Raw genomic sequence first — 14,760 nt, 5'->3', positions numbered from 1 at the left:
ACGTTGGGCGGGGCTTCACATATTTAATTAGTAGCTGGCGTCCTTCACGTTGCAGTACACCACCAGCCACAAGCAACCTCTGGCAGACATCTATGATATATCAGTGTTCTTTACTGTTTTATCAATATACGATTTCATCCTTTATAGACTTATAAGGATTCTCGTGCATTTTAAGTCTGAAGATCTTACAATAAGATCGAAACTACTCACCGCATTTAAAAATTGATGCTATCAAGACTGCTTCCAGTTTAATTATTTTTTGGAATGTAATTTGAAAAAAAAAAAATCGTTAAGTTAAGGTGTTAATAATGGTTTGATTTAGATTTGGGCATATTTCCTTCCATAGGTACAGCTCTTTTGATACATCTTTGCACTCCACATTACGTGTATCATTCAACGATGTGTTTTTATGCACCAAATTGATTAGCTTCTCATGGGTCAAAACTCACAATATGCCAACCACAGTCAAACGCAGGTTCCTACACTAACAGAGTGCCACACAGTTCTTGTGAGAAGCAGTGATCTTTGTTCATGCAGGCTGCCTCCTCCCTGTTTGAAGACATAAAACATGAGCCAATTGATTGATAATTAAGGAGCAGAGAAACATTTGATAAGTTCACTTATACTATGGAAATTTTAATTCTGGAGATAACTTGGCTTTATTGATGGTCGTTCATATTTTTTCTTCTTTTCGCAGTCTGCTGCCTTATGTATTGTTTTTGTTTTAACAGGCTCTCACCACATTTCCTGTTGTGGAAGAAAGTTCCCACTGGGATCGCAGAAGAAATTGAGAGGTATCTTTCAATTGGTGCAGATCCCTTACTTAGCCATCTCCTTGAGGACCGTTGTTTTGTACAGGTAAAGATGGCCATTATATTTTTATTTGATCACGTTGCAAGAGTGGCAGTGTTTATAGCCTACAGTAATACCAATGGAATTACTTTTGTTGTTTAAAGATAAATTGTTCATTTTGTACAGACATCCCAGAATTTGGTACATTCCCTTTGGGCACCACTAGTCAAGTCATAGTTTGAATTTCTTTTACTTCACGTCATGGGCACAAACTTGCAGGTTCTCAGGCTACCGGTTTCGGTCAGCAATGACTATCTTTAGATCTGTGTTATAAAAACATGTGATAATATACTGAAGCCAAAGTGGCATAGTCAAAAGCTAAACATAAAATCAGTGCTAGCATCATCACACATACATAAATAATAGTATACACAAAAGTCATCTTGTCAACAGCACTACTGTTCAAAACAGTTTGTGTTTAGCTTTTTATGATGCCTCTGTGGCTCCAGTATATTAAGACATTTTTATTAAACAGATCTGAAGATGGTCATTGCTGACCAAAACCGATAGTTTGAGGACTTACAAATTTGTGACCATAGACATGAAATAAAGAAATTTATTCTACATTTTTGGGCCCCTGATCCATTTGCAACCATGTTGCAGCTTGTGAAACCAAGTCTTAGTTGCATGATCGGGCAGCTTAGACTTGCCTGTTGATACTGCCAAGTTGCACCATGATGCGGAGTCCATGTTCAACTTCGTCTGACAGTTCTAATGTCATAATGAGGTGAGAGCACACTGCAGGCAATAGGACTTTGCCTACTAAAGCACAATGATATTTTACCAACTTCCATTATGTGGATAGCTTTATTTTTTATTGTAAAATGAAGATCAGATACATTACAGTTGTTTTAAAATTCTGAAAAGGAAAACTGCCCTGCTGCATATTTGAATCTTGCCAATTACGTATCCAACCAGAACAATTTAGAGCATCCAAGTGAAATGACGTGAAAGCTTTGGCTTCAGAAAACTTGCTCTGTGACCAATACCAGTCAACATCATATTGTGTGATGCTATAATTTGCAACATCATATATTGTATGACTAATAAAGTTTGTAGATAATGACACTTATTTTGTTCATGGAGTGCTATTGGAACAGTCACACATCATTTCTAAAATAATTTAGCATCAAGGATTGCTGTAGAATGTACATATCTCAACAACTAGATTATTTCAACTATGGACTATTTACAGTAAAGCCTTGATCAGTCAGTCAGTTTATTTGTCATCACTTCGTACGTTTCAGTGGATTCACCATCATTTGCAATAGATTTCAAAGTGGCACAAAGATTGAAACTTACTTTAAACGTACACAGACACAAAATTATGCTATTCGCAAGACGATAAAACATAGTATTCTGACTACAGTATCAGAGATTCACAATGATAACTCAACTCGTACAAATCCTTGAGTTTAACAATTTGTAGGAACATGAAATGAAATTATATCACATAAGTTCAGTCATAGGAAAAAACAGGCTGTGAACTTTGGTTCATTGGTAGGAGCTGAGGTACTGCAGTCAGTCTACAGAACAGATTGCTTCCAAATCACTTGTGCATCCTGTTTCAGAATATTGCTCAAGTGTGTGGGACCCATACTATACAGGAATGTAAAACATGTACAAAGAAGGGTGCCATGAATAACCTTACGATGTTTTTATTTTTCTTTTTTTTTTCTTTTGCGCTCGTAGGGAAGCATTATGGAAGTGTTTGAAAAACTGAATTGACAGATTCTTAAAGATAGAAGCATATTATGCTGTGAAAGTCTACTTACAAAATTTAAAGAACCAGTATTATGTGAAGAATCTAGAGATAGCACTTAGCCTCCTATGCATCACTTCCACAGCGACCCCAAAGACAGACTACTTGTGTCATGCACTTAAAGGCATTCAAGCAGTCGTTCATCCCATGCTCTGTGTGTAATTTGAATGGGAAACCCTAACTTGTGATAACATACCCATTATCCTCTGCCATGCATTTCACTGTGGTTTGGAGACACTATTGTTGATGTAGATATAATTGTTTTATAGATTAAGAACAGTGTCCTATGTGGTCATTAAGTAGTGTATGTTAAGACACGTTTGAAATATTCTTGTGTGCCAGTACTTTTTGTTCAAAGTTGTATTTCTTGAAATTCATTCATTTCTGATATAGTTTTCTTGGTCTGCTTTATTCATAATGACATTTCTTGGAAGTCTGTGTGTACCTCATGTCAAGTGTCAAATGTTACTGCCATGTGGCGAACATTGAACTTTGCTCCTGGGTATAGCATTGCCCGAAGCCAGTTTACAGTTAGAAATGAACACACTTCATATGCTGTGAGCATGATTTTGTTGTTCCAAGATGACCGGTATGGTGCTGCCATTATATTATCTCACGTAACTTCTTATAAAATTGCTGCATTACATTACATGAAGTCATAGCAGTTTTATAAAAAGTTCCATTAAGATTAAATAATGGCATCATAGACTTTTGAAACTGCCGTCGTGGAACAATAAAAGTGTGTTTGCTGTGTATAAAGTGTGTTCATTTCCATACATACTGATCACCCCACAGTACAGCATGTGTAACTTACATTTAACCTTTGTTTTCCCTATTGGCTGGATATTACAATGAAATATATTCTTTTATGTATTGTCTCATGGAAGTTGTACTTTTTAATGTCTTGTTTTTCTTTAAGTTGGTGTTAAGATGCTGTGGTGATTTGTTAACTTACTGATTTGTTATTCCTGGTTAACTATTTTTAGTGATATTTTGTTATTTCAATGCACCATAAATTCTCTGATGGGGAAACAAAATAAAGACTTTTTTATAGTTGTTTGAGTGCCAAACACAATGATCAGTGATCTCCACTAAGATCTATGTCTCATGTAATCTTATTAACATACAGTGTCAGTTTTGTGTCCTAAATTAACTTAATATTTTATACAACCATAAACAAACAATTACCAACTACATTACCTCAATACAGAGAAATATAGCGTAACCTAAAGATAAGCTATTAATGATCATCGTGTAATTTGGTGAAAATTCTTCTTGCCCCCTCCCCCCTTTCCTCTTTTGAATGGATCTACAAGAGTGGTGCCCATTTATAAACATGAATTTGTGGCTTCAATGAACAGTGGAAATAATACATCAGTGTTTGCAGAATTAATGCAATTTTTAACTGACTACAAGATGAGATTTTTCTCAAATTCATTATTACAAAAATAAAGGGTCTACCCACGTTAGCAGATAAAGCTTTATTGTTGAAGTTAACATTTTTATGTTATGTAGTAACATAATACAGGGGGGTTGTCACATTTGCAGATGAAGCTTTGATAGTTGAAGTTACTCACAATTTAATTTGAGGATTTGAGAAGGATGGGATGCAGTGGCACCAGCATAGCCAGTTGTGGGAAGGGTAGTGGCAAGTGGGCAGCAAATTTCGTCATGCTGCCAAGCATGGGAATCCAAGCTTGTCTATGTTACTTTTCATGAACATCTACAATGTTTTAACTGCAGTTCGCCCTCATCTTAATGTAGTCAAATCCGAATTGGCTTGACAGATGGATGAATACTTAGCAGTGGTTTACAGTTCTACAGGAGAGAAAGTAATTGTAATAAACATGTTCACACAGAACACCTGATACATGGCGTAATAAATGAAACACAAGGTTCAACAATGGTACTAGAGCAGCTACTGCTTGATAGCATTGTGATTTTCAAGGTTGGCAACAATTTCGGCTAATAGTGCTCTAATTAGCTAAGAGGATAACATTTTTTTAATTATTCATTTTGCTTAGTGCAGAACAGTAAATTGTAGCAATTGATAATGAATGTAAATCACAGCCTTGAAACTGCTGATAAAATTATTTCTAAGAGTTTTCAGTTCTTAGTTGGTTCACGGAAACAAGAAACTAATTTTTAAGTGCAGATGTTACAAACTACCATGCAACAGGAAGAAAACTTGATATCACAAAAGTGAATGTTAATAGGTGATGTCAGATAAAGAATAAATTATAAATCACTGGTTCTACATGCAAGCTTTCTTGAGACCATATCAGGGAAGACTTCGTAATGTGGAGCACTAGATTGTTCAGTATATCCAAGAGAAATTGAATTAAGGCTTCCTGATTCTCAAAAATGCGGAAGTCAAAAGCAAGTACAGGCTGGTGCATAACAATGATGAAGAGGACGGGTCTTATTTTACAATGCAGAACACTGCTAAATAAGAGACTTCCTGTGGGTTTTGACAAAAAAACTACTTGCATATCAACATCATCTAAGGTATCTAAGAAAACACCAGTCCTGGAAACACCAGGACTGTTTACAATAGAAGGTGTTAACTTTTTTAGGCAGATCTTAAGCTACTTTATCTCAGAAAATCAGTTTGCACATTAATTAAAAATTAATTTTTGTCAGAATACCTTAACAATAAATTTCTCAAGGAACCTCTTCAAAAAATATGTCTTGTTATATTCAGGGTAATTTTATTGTCAAGTAAACACTTTAAATAGCTATTGATGTTACCATTTCCTCCATTTTCCACCCCACCGTGTATGCCAGTGCCCACAATTTTAATGCAAATTAATGGACTTTAATTTCGTGACCATTGCAGCTCCTCATGTAGATCATCTACACCAATGATGTTCACCAGGGCTATTGTATTCAGAACTTTCTGTGTAGATGTGTATGTAAAGCAAACTACAATAAATAATTTATTTCCATATACTGCTGTTTTTATCCAGGGATCTGTTTATAGTTAACAACTGAAATTTATTTTACTCCTTGTATATATTACACTCAATATAGATAGGTGTTACACTTTTTAAAAAGACCAAAGAGGTTTGTTTCTTTTACAGGAATTCTTTGTACAAATTGAGACAGTAAGTGAAGATGAAGATTTACCTGGCTTTATTGGATTGTCAATCGGAATAATGAAGAAGCTCACTCACTGCGAACATAGTACAAGGACATTATGGCTAAGTGAGGATAGTGGTAACAATCTACTCCATGTCATTTTTAGCAAATTGGACACATGTAAGTATTCTGCATGAAACAAGCTACAAACAATGTATTCTACATATTACTAAGTTACCCATATTTGCTCAAAGAGCTTCATGTCAGACTGAAAAATTAACACTTTCTATGTAAATGTTTTTACTTATGTGCTAGAGCTTTAAGTAAACTTAATTTTTTATGGAATATTTAATAAATAGTGTTCAAACACAAAATATGGATATTGTTCAATAGAGTTCTCCAAACAAAACAAAGCAAGGACAAGGTTGCATGCAAATTGACACATTTCTGGTAATATAATGGGTGTTCAAAAAGAAACGAGCCAGAGGCATAATTACAGAAGCCAGTACCTGTATGTTGGAAGTATTGAACCTGGTTGTTGAGACACTTGTCCCATTGTGACATAAGGCAGTGAATGGCTGTCTCATAAAATTCCCGGGGCTGCAATGTTAACCAGTTCTGCAAATACTGCTGGACTTTGTCACCCAAGGTGAATCATTTGCCCCTCAGAGCCTTTTTAAGGGGACCAAAAATGGTGTAATGGCAGGGGAGAGAGGTCTGGACTGTGTGGAGGGTGGCCAAGAACCTCAGATTTGAGTTTCTGCAGGAGTGCCATGTCTGTGTTGGCCATATGAGACTTTGCATTGTTGTGGAGCAGAATGACCCCATCGGTGAAACTGCGTGGTCGTTTTGATTTGATTGCTTGGTGAAGGTTGGTCAAGGTTTGCGAGTAACAATGGGCATTCACTGTTGTCCCTTACTGCAGGAAGTGAATCAGAAGGGGGGCATCTTGGTAAAAGAAGAATGTCAAAACTGGCAGTGTTGCGCGATTGATGCATACTGCTGCTAGCTCTGTATAGTCACATGACGTGCACTCGTGCCTTCTAGCGATGATGGGCTGTGAACTTCCACACTCTGGTTGGAACCACACCTCATTACACAAGCCACGATATTACTCTCCTCTGTTGCCAGTATACGCATTCGAGACTCTGGCTTGTTTCTTTTTGAATGCCCCCTTATATGAAACTAGTTGTGAACAAATAAAATTAATACAGCGAAATGGAAAAGTGCCACCTGTTAATATATTTAGCGGTGAAAGCATTCAGGTCGTGAGTGCTTCACAATAGTCCAAGCAGTTACCTATCACTGACTTAATGTACTACATAGCTCTAAATATCAGCTCCTATCAATACTGATGCAAGAAGCTGTCAGAGTGGACCATATGGTCATAACATGATAGTTCAGCAAGTCTCTGTGGTGGAATAGGCCAATGACAGCAGAAATATGATGTACAGGAATCATTGCACAGCTTCACCATGTAGACATATATATGAGGCCGATCAGATGTATATGGCATCTTATGGTCAAATATGAGGGTTCTGAAGCAAATAATGCACAACTTTTTTTTCTCAGCCAAAAACAAATGTGAAACATTACATATGTATTATTTGAAGCCTCCTGAGTAAGCGTGCCAAGTTTGCATCACTTCCGTCCACATTATGACTCGGCAGTTGGCACTGCATCTATCTATCAGCAAAGGAAGTTCACACAGTGAAGCACTGGATCCACCATCAGGACAAAGATTGGTACCGAAAGGGCACACATGCCCTTCTTTCACACTGGAGGTAGGCTGTAGAACAGGATGGAGATTATGTGGAAAAATAGGGGTGTAGAGAGAATGCCATTCTTGCGTATGTGTAATTCTCATTATGGTCAATGAAGAATTGTCGAAGAAAAGAAATGTATTACATTACATTCTGGGCAACCCTAGTATTACAGTCTAGGCTGAGACTGCTCTTTGTTAATTAACTCTCTATTTTCTCATAAATAACTGATGCATTGTTGCTCATGTAAGCAACATTACTATCAAAAGTTAAACAATTTTATTATATTTTTTCATTGAGTGTGGTATTTCAAAATTATTGAAGCTTTACTTATTAACGTATCAGCTATTTCAAAATTGAAAATGGTTACAAAACCACTTCGTGGGAATTGTTAGATTAGATGAGGTGTACTTTGTATTCCATAGTATCATAGTGAGGATATCTTCAAGTATGTAAAACATCTCATAAAACAAGAATACATAATACATATTTACAAGAAAAGGCTAGTTATCTTTCCACAGATCCAAAGTAAAATGGTTCTCGTGGATTTGGAATGCATAACAAAAATCATAAACATATTTTAAGTTAAAAGGTAATAGCAAAATTGTCACAAAATATGTACATGTACAATATGTTGAGGCCCATATGATAATTCTTAGGCTGTTGTAGCCACTCAATGTCAAGCAGAAAAACAGTTTACAACACTTACTTACAGTGATCATGGTATAAAGCATAACATAAAAACACACCAACACTGATAGAGCAATTGTATTTTCCAGTCACAAATGCAAGGTTCAACAAGTACAATGTTCAGGGTGCCATATGCCAAGACAGTTACAAACAGTTCAATAATTAAGTGAATTGCACGTGGAGCCAAAGCTGAATGATAGGGAGTATTGCATGGTGAACGCTTATATAGATGTGTGTGGCAGTTGGCACTGAATTCACCTGCACAGTTGTCCTTCACTGATACTCAGCCACCATTTCTTCTCCTAGTGGCCACTGACAGAGACGTTGACTGGTGCCCAATGCTTAGGTAGTAGTCTGGTGGGATACCACACTCCTTTGTCCATGGAGGCGTGATGAGCTGTGTCTCGACGTATTGACCCCTGCCCAGCCAGAAAACCCTGTAGTGCATCGAAGTAGGCCGATGTCATTGGGGGTGTCGAGCAGCCTGTCCAGCTTCATCAGCTCCAGGTTGTTCGCAGACAGCAGTGTACAGCTAGAACATCCCCTCCTGGCAGCACAGTCAGCAATGCTGTGTCTCTGACACAGGTAAATGTGGCCACACAATGTCTACATTAGCTCCTGGCACAGAAGGAAACAGTAGTGGCAGGAGTGGTACCAGTGGGGCTGGTAATACAGCAAGGTCATCTTCTGACATCTGGTCCATCTCATGCGGCCTGCAAACAGAGGAAAACGAGAGCAGACTGCGGACGCCACACAGGATGGAGAGCCTGAAGACAGGAAGAGTTTGAGAGCAGGAGGAGAGAGGGCAGAGGGTGCGATGGAGACGAAATAAGGGTCAGCAACGTCGTCACAGTGGCCAACTGCTACAGGGTCAGCTGGTGAGTCGCCTACTCCAGGCACAGCTGATTTTGGTGATGCATCACTGTCCTGTCCCCAGAGGCCAGGATGTGTACACAGTGGCCCCACTGCTGCCTTACGAATGCTGAAATACACCTGTCCTGGCATCTGAACACCTGCATCCACATGTGGGCACCCGCGAAAAGTAAGGTGGGGCCATCCATAATGCCAACTCGAGTGATGGCAGCATGAGTTGGAACAATGTGCAGGGCTGATGATTATAGAGGAGGTCCGCCGGACTTTTCTCCTCTATTGGTGGTGACCTTTATGAACTCGAGAAAAACAATGTAAGAGTTTCATCCAGAGAAGCATTCCAGACAAGCATCAGCCACATACTTCCACACCTGTGTCTTGAACATGCGCACAAGCCTTTCAGCCTCACCACTTTACTGGCGTGGGGAAGGCGGTAACATCGAGTGGTGAACACTTTCGTAACGGGAACAGAATTGCAGTCCACTATCTTACACCAGCATTAGAAGAAGACATACAATAGTGAAGAATCTACCAATTGCTCCTGCACTCCTGGACTGACAGTTGACCATGTTCAGAAAGTTTGTGTCTACATCAATGACAGTCAGCCAAGTCATAACCAAAATGAGTCCTACGAAGTCGCCGTGAACCCACTCCTACTGGTGTGAGGGCATCGACCAAAAAGAGAACATCTGGCAGAATACCGCTTGCTGTTTGCATTGAGAAAAGCTGCAAACAAGATGCTCAACCTGTCGGTATATACCCGGCCAGTATATATGGCGCTGAGCAAGCAGTTTAATGTGAGAGGCTCCCCAGTGACCTTTGTGCAGAAGACATAGTATTATCAGGGCAAAGGTTTCATTGGGACCATCCAAGGAGGCCCTGCTCAATAGCGAGGTGGATAACAGAATTCACCATGATGTGCTGGTGGCAAAGGTGAAAATAGTTGCGCATTAAGTCCCAACCGGGAATACCATCTGGTCAGCCCTGTTGAATGTACCGTTGCACCTGTTGTAAGATGTAATCTTTCACCACTTCTGCAGCCACATGGGTCACCATAATAATTGCATCCCGTATCAGGCTAAGGCATATGATTCCTTATGTACAGGAGCCACAAACCGCCATTTCGTACTGAGTTCCTGCATTTCAACCTCCCATGGTATGATTGGTTAGGTTGTTTAAGGCACTGATAAAACTCCATGTTGGCAGCAATGGTGTGGCACTGGCATTGCAAATAGATGGTTAACAAAGCACAAATTTCATCATAGCTCAGGTATAGCGATTCCATGAGACTGACCAGTTTGCACAAAAGCTGGTATCTACTGAGTGAGATCCATGACAGGAGAAGTGATTTGACCACACCTCAATCCATTACGTGGAATGTGTCAAAATGCTGCCAGAGGTGCTTCTTATATGCCGCCAACTCTTCCATTGTCTTTTCGAAAGGCGGGAACGGTAGCCGAGTCACAGCTGACTGCCAGGAGAACAATGCAGACAACCAGCCTTCCTGACAGTTCTGTCACTCTAACTCCAAGGCTTCTAGATGTTTCTGTCATTCTAACTGCTATTTCAAAAACTGTTGGTGCACGATCACCATCAACACACCCGATAAAGCAGCCTGGAGCAGAGGGTCCGTGGTTGCAAATATAAAATGCCCAAGATTGTTGACAGATATGTTGTAACCCATAACGTAAAAATGCACTCTCACTGCAGGAACAAGTGTACGCAGGTCTGTATTTTCTGCCGTCTCTAATGACCTCGTTGTCGACGGGACGTTAAACACTAATCTCCTCCTCCTCCTCCTGTATTTTCTGATTACAAAGACAAGGTTTAACAACAAGTATAATGTTCAGGGTACCACATGGTAAAACAGTTACAAACAGTTTCATAACAAAGTGAATTGCATGCGGAGCCAGAGCTGAATGAGAGCAATGCTGGGTAGTGATTGCCTATATAGACGCATGTGGCAGGTGGCACTGAATGCGCTTGTGCAATCATCGTGCTCTGTCGCTCGACCATTATGTCTCCTCCTAGTGGCTACTGCCACAGACGTTGCCCAGTGCTTAGGTGGTACTCTTGTGGGTTACACACATTATTCCATTGAAGATGTACAGCAGTCAGATTTTATATAAGATGTATATTTTTGGTGTTGTTAATAATGTACACATCCATTAGTGGTACTAAGAAATTCCACAATGAAGTAGAAGCAGCAAGCTGCCACAGATGAACATCTGTAAAAAAAAAGCTCAGAATGTATTACTTTCTTATAGTGCAAGCCTGGCGAAGCACCACCTGTGAGCATTCCAGCCATGCTCTTGTCTAGTACTGTGAGCACGGAAGTAAGTGGGGCTGAAGGGAGAGGAGGGAGAGGAAAATGAAGGCTGCAGGCCAACTCCGCTAAAGCATAATAGTCACCTCGTCACGTGCCAAGCATTTTGCTAGTGGTAGTACATGTGCTAACTTAGGTTCATGTTCTGCATTAGGAATACTATGACTTCTGTGCATTTATCTGAAAAAAGAAAAAGTTGAGAAACTACATTATTCAGTGCATAATGGGAATTGCTTTACTTTTCTGTAGTTTGAAGGCGATGCAAAGTGCGTAATGTGCCGTCATACTATTATGAGCCACAAAAGCAGTCCTTGAAATGTCATTACAACACTAGCCACAAAGACAATATGAATGCTAGCTGAACTGAACTCAGCTATTAGGAAAAAAATTGAGTTCAGTAAGTGTCTTAATGCAAGAGTATTATCATTTGGTAACAGATGCAATTGAAGAAAAATTAATCTTGTGGAAAAATCAGCTTCTAGTGTGTGACATGGAACATTTTCCGGAACTCAGAGCAGTCATTTGTGGATATGACTGACTAAATTTCAGTAATTGAAACATTTATTGGACTTTGCACAGCTGTACACTGATTTCAATGTGTTTGTAAGAGTGTTCCCCGTTTGTGCAGTCGAGGAATCCACAAGAATTTTGTAAAATGCTACTACAAGAGCAGTATCCTTGACTGAGTAGACAAGCTGCTAAAGTTGTTTCAGTGTTTGGTTCAGCACATGAATCCAAACCACCTCCCTCCCCCACTCTTGTGAATTGACTAAATTGTTCCAACAATTGTGTTTAACAGACTTTAATCTGTATAACTCCATATGTCTGACTGTGTCACCAACTATAGATCCATGTATAATACGTATTCTAAATTGAAGTGTTTCTAAACTTATAAACAACAAAGTTTAACTGCCTGTATGTACAGCTTTGTAATTCTGCTCACCGTATTAGTACTATTGACTGTACTTAATTAATTAAGTAATAAAGTTATTGTCTTGGAAGAAAAAAGTTGAAATTAAACACTGGTGATAAAACCCTCCTTATAAAAGTACACCGCAATATTCACCTCCTAGAAGTAGTCGCACTGTGTTACAAACACATCTTCCTAAGTTTCCTGTGTGTGTTGCCTTTAGCCTTTGGGAAAGCTATATAGCTTTCCCAGTCACACACCTGTTTGGAAAACCTCAGTGGTGGGGGGAAGCCGGAGCGATCGGCAGACTTGACTGTGATTTCAGAACACTAGCAGGCTCCAGGAGCGCAGATGTTGGCACGGCCTGTTGTGGTGAAATTAATAGTCATACAAGAAGATCAGTTTATTAAGGGGCTTCCTGAACTTTCCTGGAATATACTGAACAATTTCTGTGGCTCAAAAACTATTTACAAGAGCAGGTTCCCCGTGCGTTGTGCAGCACTGTATAGAACTCAGTTCACATAGCAGCAATGTTCATTTCAGCATATCATTTGTTCCACAGAATGTACGTTTTCACTCTGGTGAATCTTGACTTTTCTGCTTTCATGATTGACAATGATGCACAATTGAGTTTCAGGTATTAAAACGAGTATTAAAGACCCATTCCACACTAAGTTTACATTATGATGTCTGTGAAAAAAAAATGGGTATCACATTCAGAAATCTATATTTAATCTCTCTCTCTCTCTCTCTCTCTCTCTCTCTCTCTCTCTCTCTCTCTCTCTCTCTGGATTAACACGTCACTAATCTGAAACCAAAACATGAAACTTTTTCTTGGCTGTGGATGTGGCCCAGATTAGAAAGTTTTCATGTCATAATGCTAGACACAACCAATAATGTGGCCACTAAGAACAAAAGTTTATTTACCCACATGCAGCTAAATGACAAACATAGAAACAGTACAGTAAGCAGTAGAACACAATTTGAGAAATGGCATGGCTGTGCTGTCTCTTTATAGAGAAAGGCTGCAGTAAGCAGTGCAGTGGATGTCGTGCCGTGCGCACTGTTCTTGTGACACACTGCAGGCAGCCTTTGGTGGTGGCCACCTCTTTACAGCCATCATTGGTAGGCTATTTGAAGTGTAGTGAACTGGCAGGCTAGTGCTGCAGCATGTATCGAGGTGTTGAGTACAGAATTGTAGCACTGCTACCATCTTGGGGAAATGGCACTCCTCTAATGCAGGTGTGACTGATGACGCATCCATGACCTCTGTGGCAGATGCCACAGATGGACGGTGACAGCAGAAAGAGATTCCAACCTGGAATTGGAGAGTAGCGGCAGAGGTCGCACATCCAAGGACACATCTTCCTCCTCAACATTGTAGGATTACACTGAAGGTGAAGGCACTGGCCACTCGGTCGAGAGCTGGGGATGCCGGTGTTGAAGAACCTGACGCTGGCGGCCCAAATGGTGGTGTAAGTGCAGGTGGTGGTGAAGCATCGCAGGAAGGGCCAGCAATGTACACTGGGGTGCCAGACTCCAGAGGAGAGGCAGGAGGGAAGTGCCAGCAACACACTTTGGGGCACCAGATACCAGAGGAGAGGCAGAAGGTGGCAACATCTGCAAGGAAGGTGAGTCTGCCCACGCAGCAGGAACTCCCCGTAAGGCCAAGACAGGTGCTGAAGGGGGATGTGAACGGAGCAGCTGTGGACTCTCAGCCCGCACCATAGTATGAGGACCCAGCTGAGAATGGTGGCGAGCCCCCAGCCTCTCACTGGTGTGCATCATACAGAGGAGATGGCCCAGCAGCTGTGGGCCATAGCCAAAATCCACTTGCACCTGCAGCTGAACACTCAGTCCCAGACCATGGAGCCAGGAGCGAACAGCGATGAGACCTGTGCTGACTAACATTGGTGGGGCGGCATTAGCAGTTGCATGAGGGTACATGGCTGGCAACCGTGGAGTATCTCTGCCTGACTCTGCTACCAGTGTAAACTTGTAGAAACTCAAGAAGCATGTTAAAGCATTGTCCATGGAATAGTGTACAAAGCACTTTTTTCATTTTAACCATGAACATGCAGATGAGCCATTGGATTTGGAGGTAGAAAGAAGGAGCAGTCTTGTGGCAAATTCCTTGAAGGGGGCAGAAACCACAGATGGGTTGAGACACAAACTGTGAACTGTTATCTGTCACAAGCATATAAGGCAATCCTACAACAGAAAGTTTTTTTTTAAGAGGAACTGTAGCCATGGCTGATGTAGGAGGACAGTGGATAACATATGGAAATTTAGGGAAAGCATCAATAATCAACAACTGGTAAGAATTTAGAAAGAGTCCTGTAAAATCAACATGGACACATTCACACAGGCACTGCGGTGAGGGCCATTGGAGAGAGCATTGCCTGTAGCACCGCCTTTTGTATAGCACCCTGTGAGCAGACCGTGACAAGATGCATGGTTTCAAGCTTTGTGGCAGGGTAGCCAGGATCACAACCCGGGGCGAAAA

At 40.4% G+C, this 14,760-nt stretch overlaps 1 protein-coding gene across 1 annotated transcript in view; it reads left to right on the top strand.

Moving 5' to 3' along the window:
* LOC126267459 (uncharacterized protein C1orf112 homolog) overlaps positions 1–14,760 on the top strand; it is a 127,059-nt gene that overhangs the window by 57,244 nt on the left and 55,055 nt on the right. Inside the window, exons 8-9 of the mRNA XM_049972729.1 lie at positions 732–858; positions 5,698–5,875. Coding sequence (XP_049828686.1) covers positions 732–858; positions 5,698–5,875 — 305 coding nt within the window. The remainder of the gene's footprint in view (positions 1–731; positions 859–5,697; positions 5,876–14,760) is intronic.

The sequence above is a fragment of the Schistocerca gregaria genome, chromosome 4 (assembly GCF_023897955.1).
Source record: "Schistocerca gregaria isolate iqSchGreg1 chromosome 4, iqSchGreg1.2, whole genome shotgun sequence".
NCBI classification, from domain to species: domain Eukaryota; kingdom Metazoa; phylum Arthropoda; class Insecta; order Orthoptera; family Acrididae; genus Schistocerca; species Schistocerca gregaria.
This window is presented reverse-complemented; position numbering and strand designations above follow the sequence as displayed.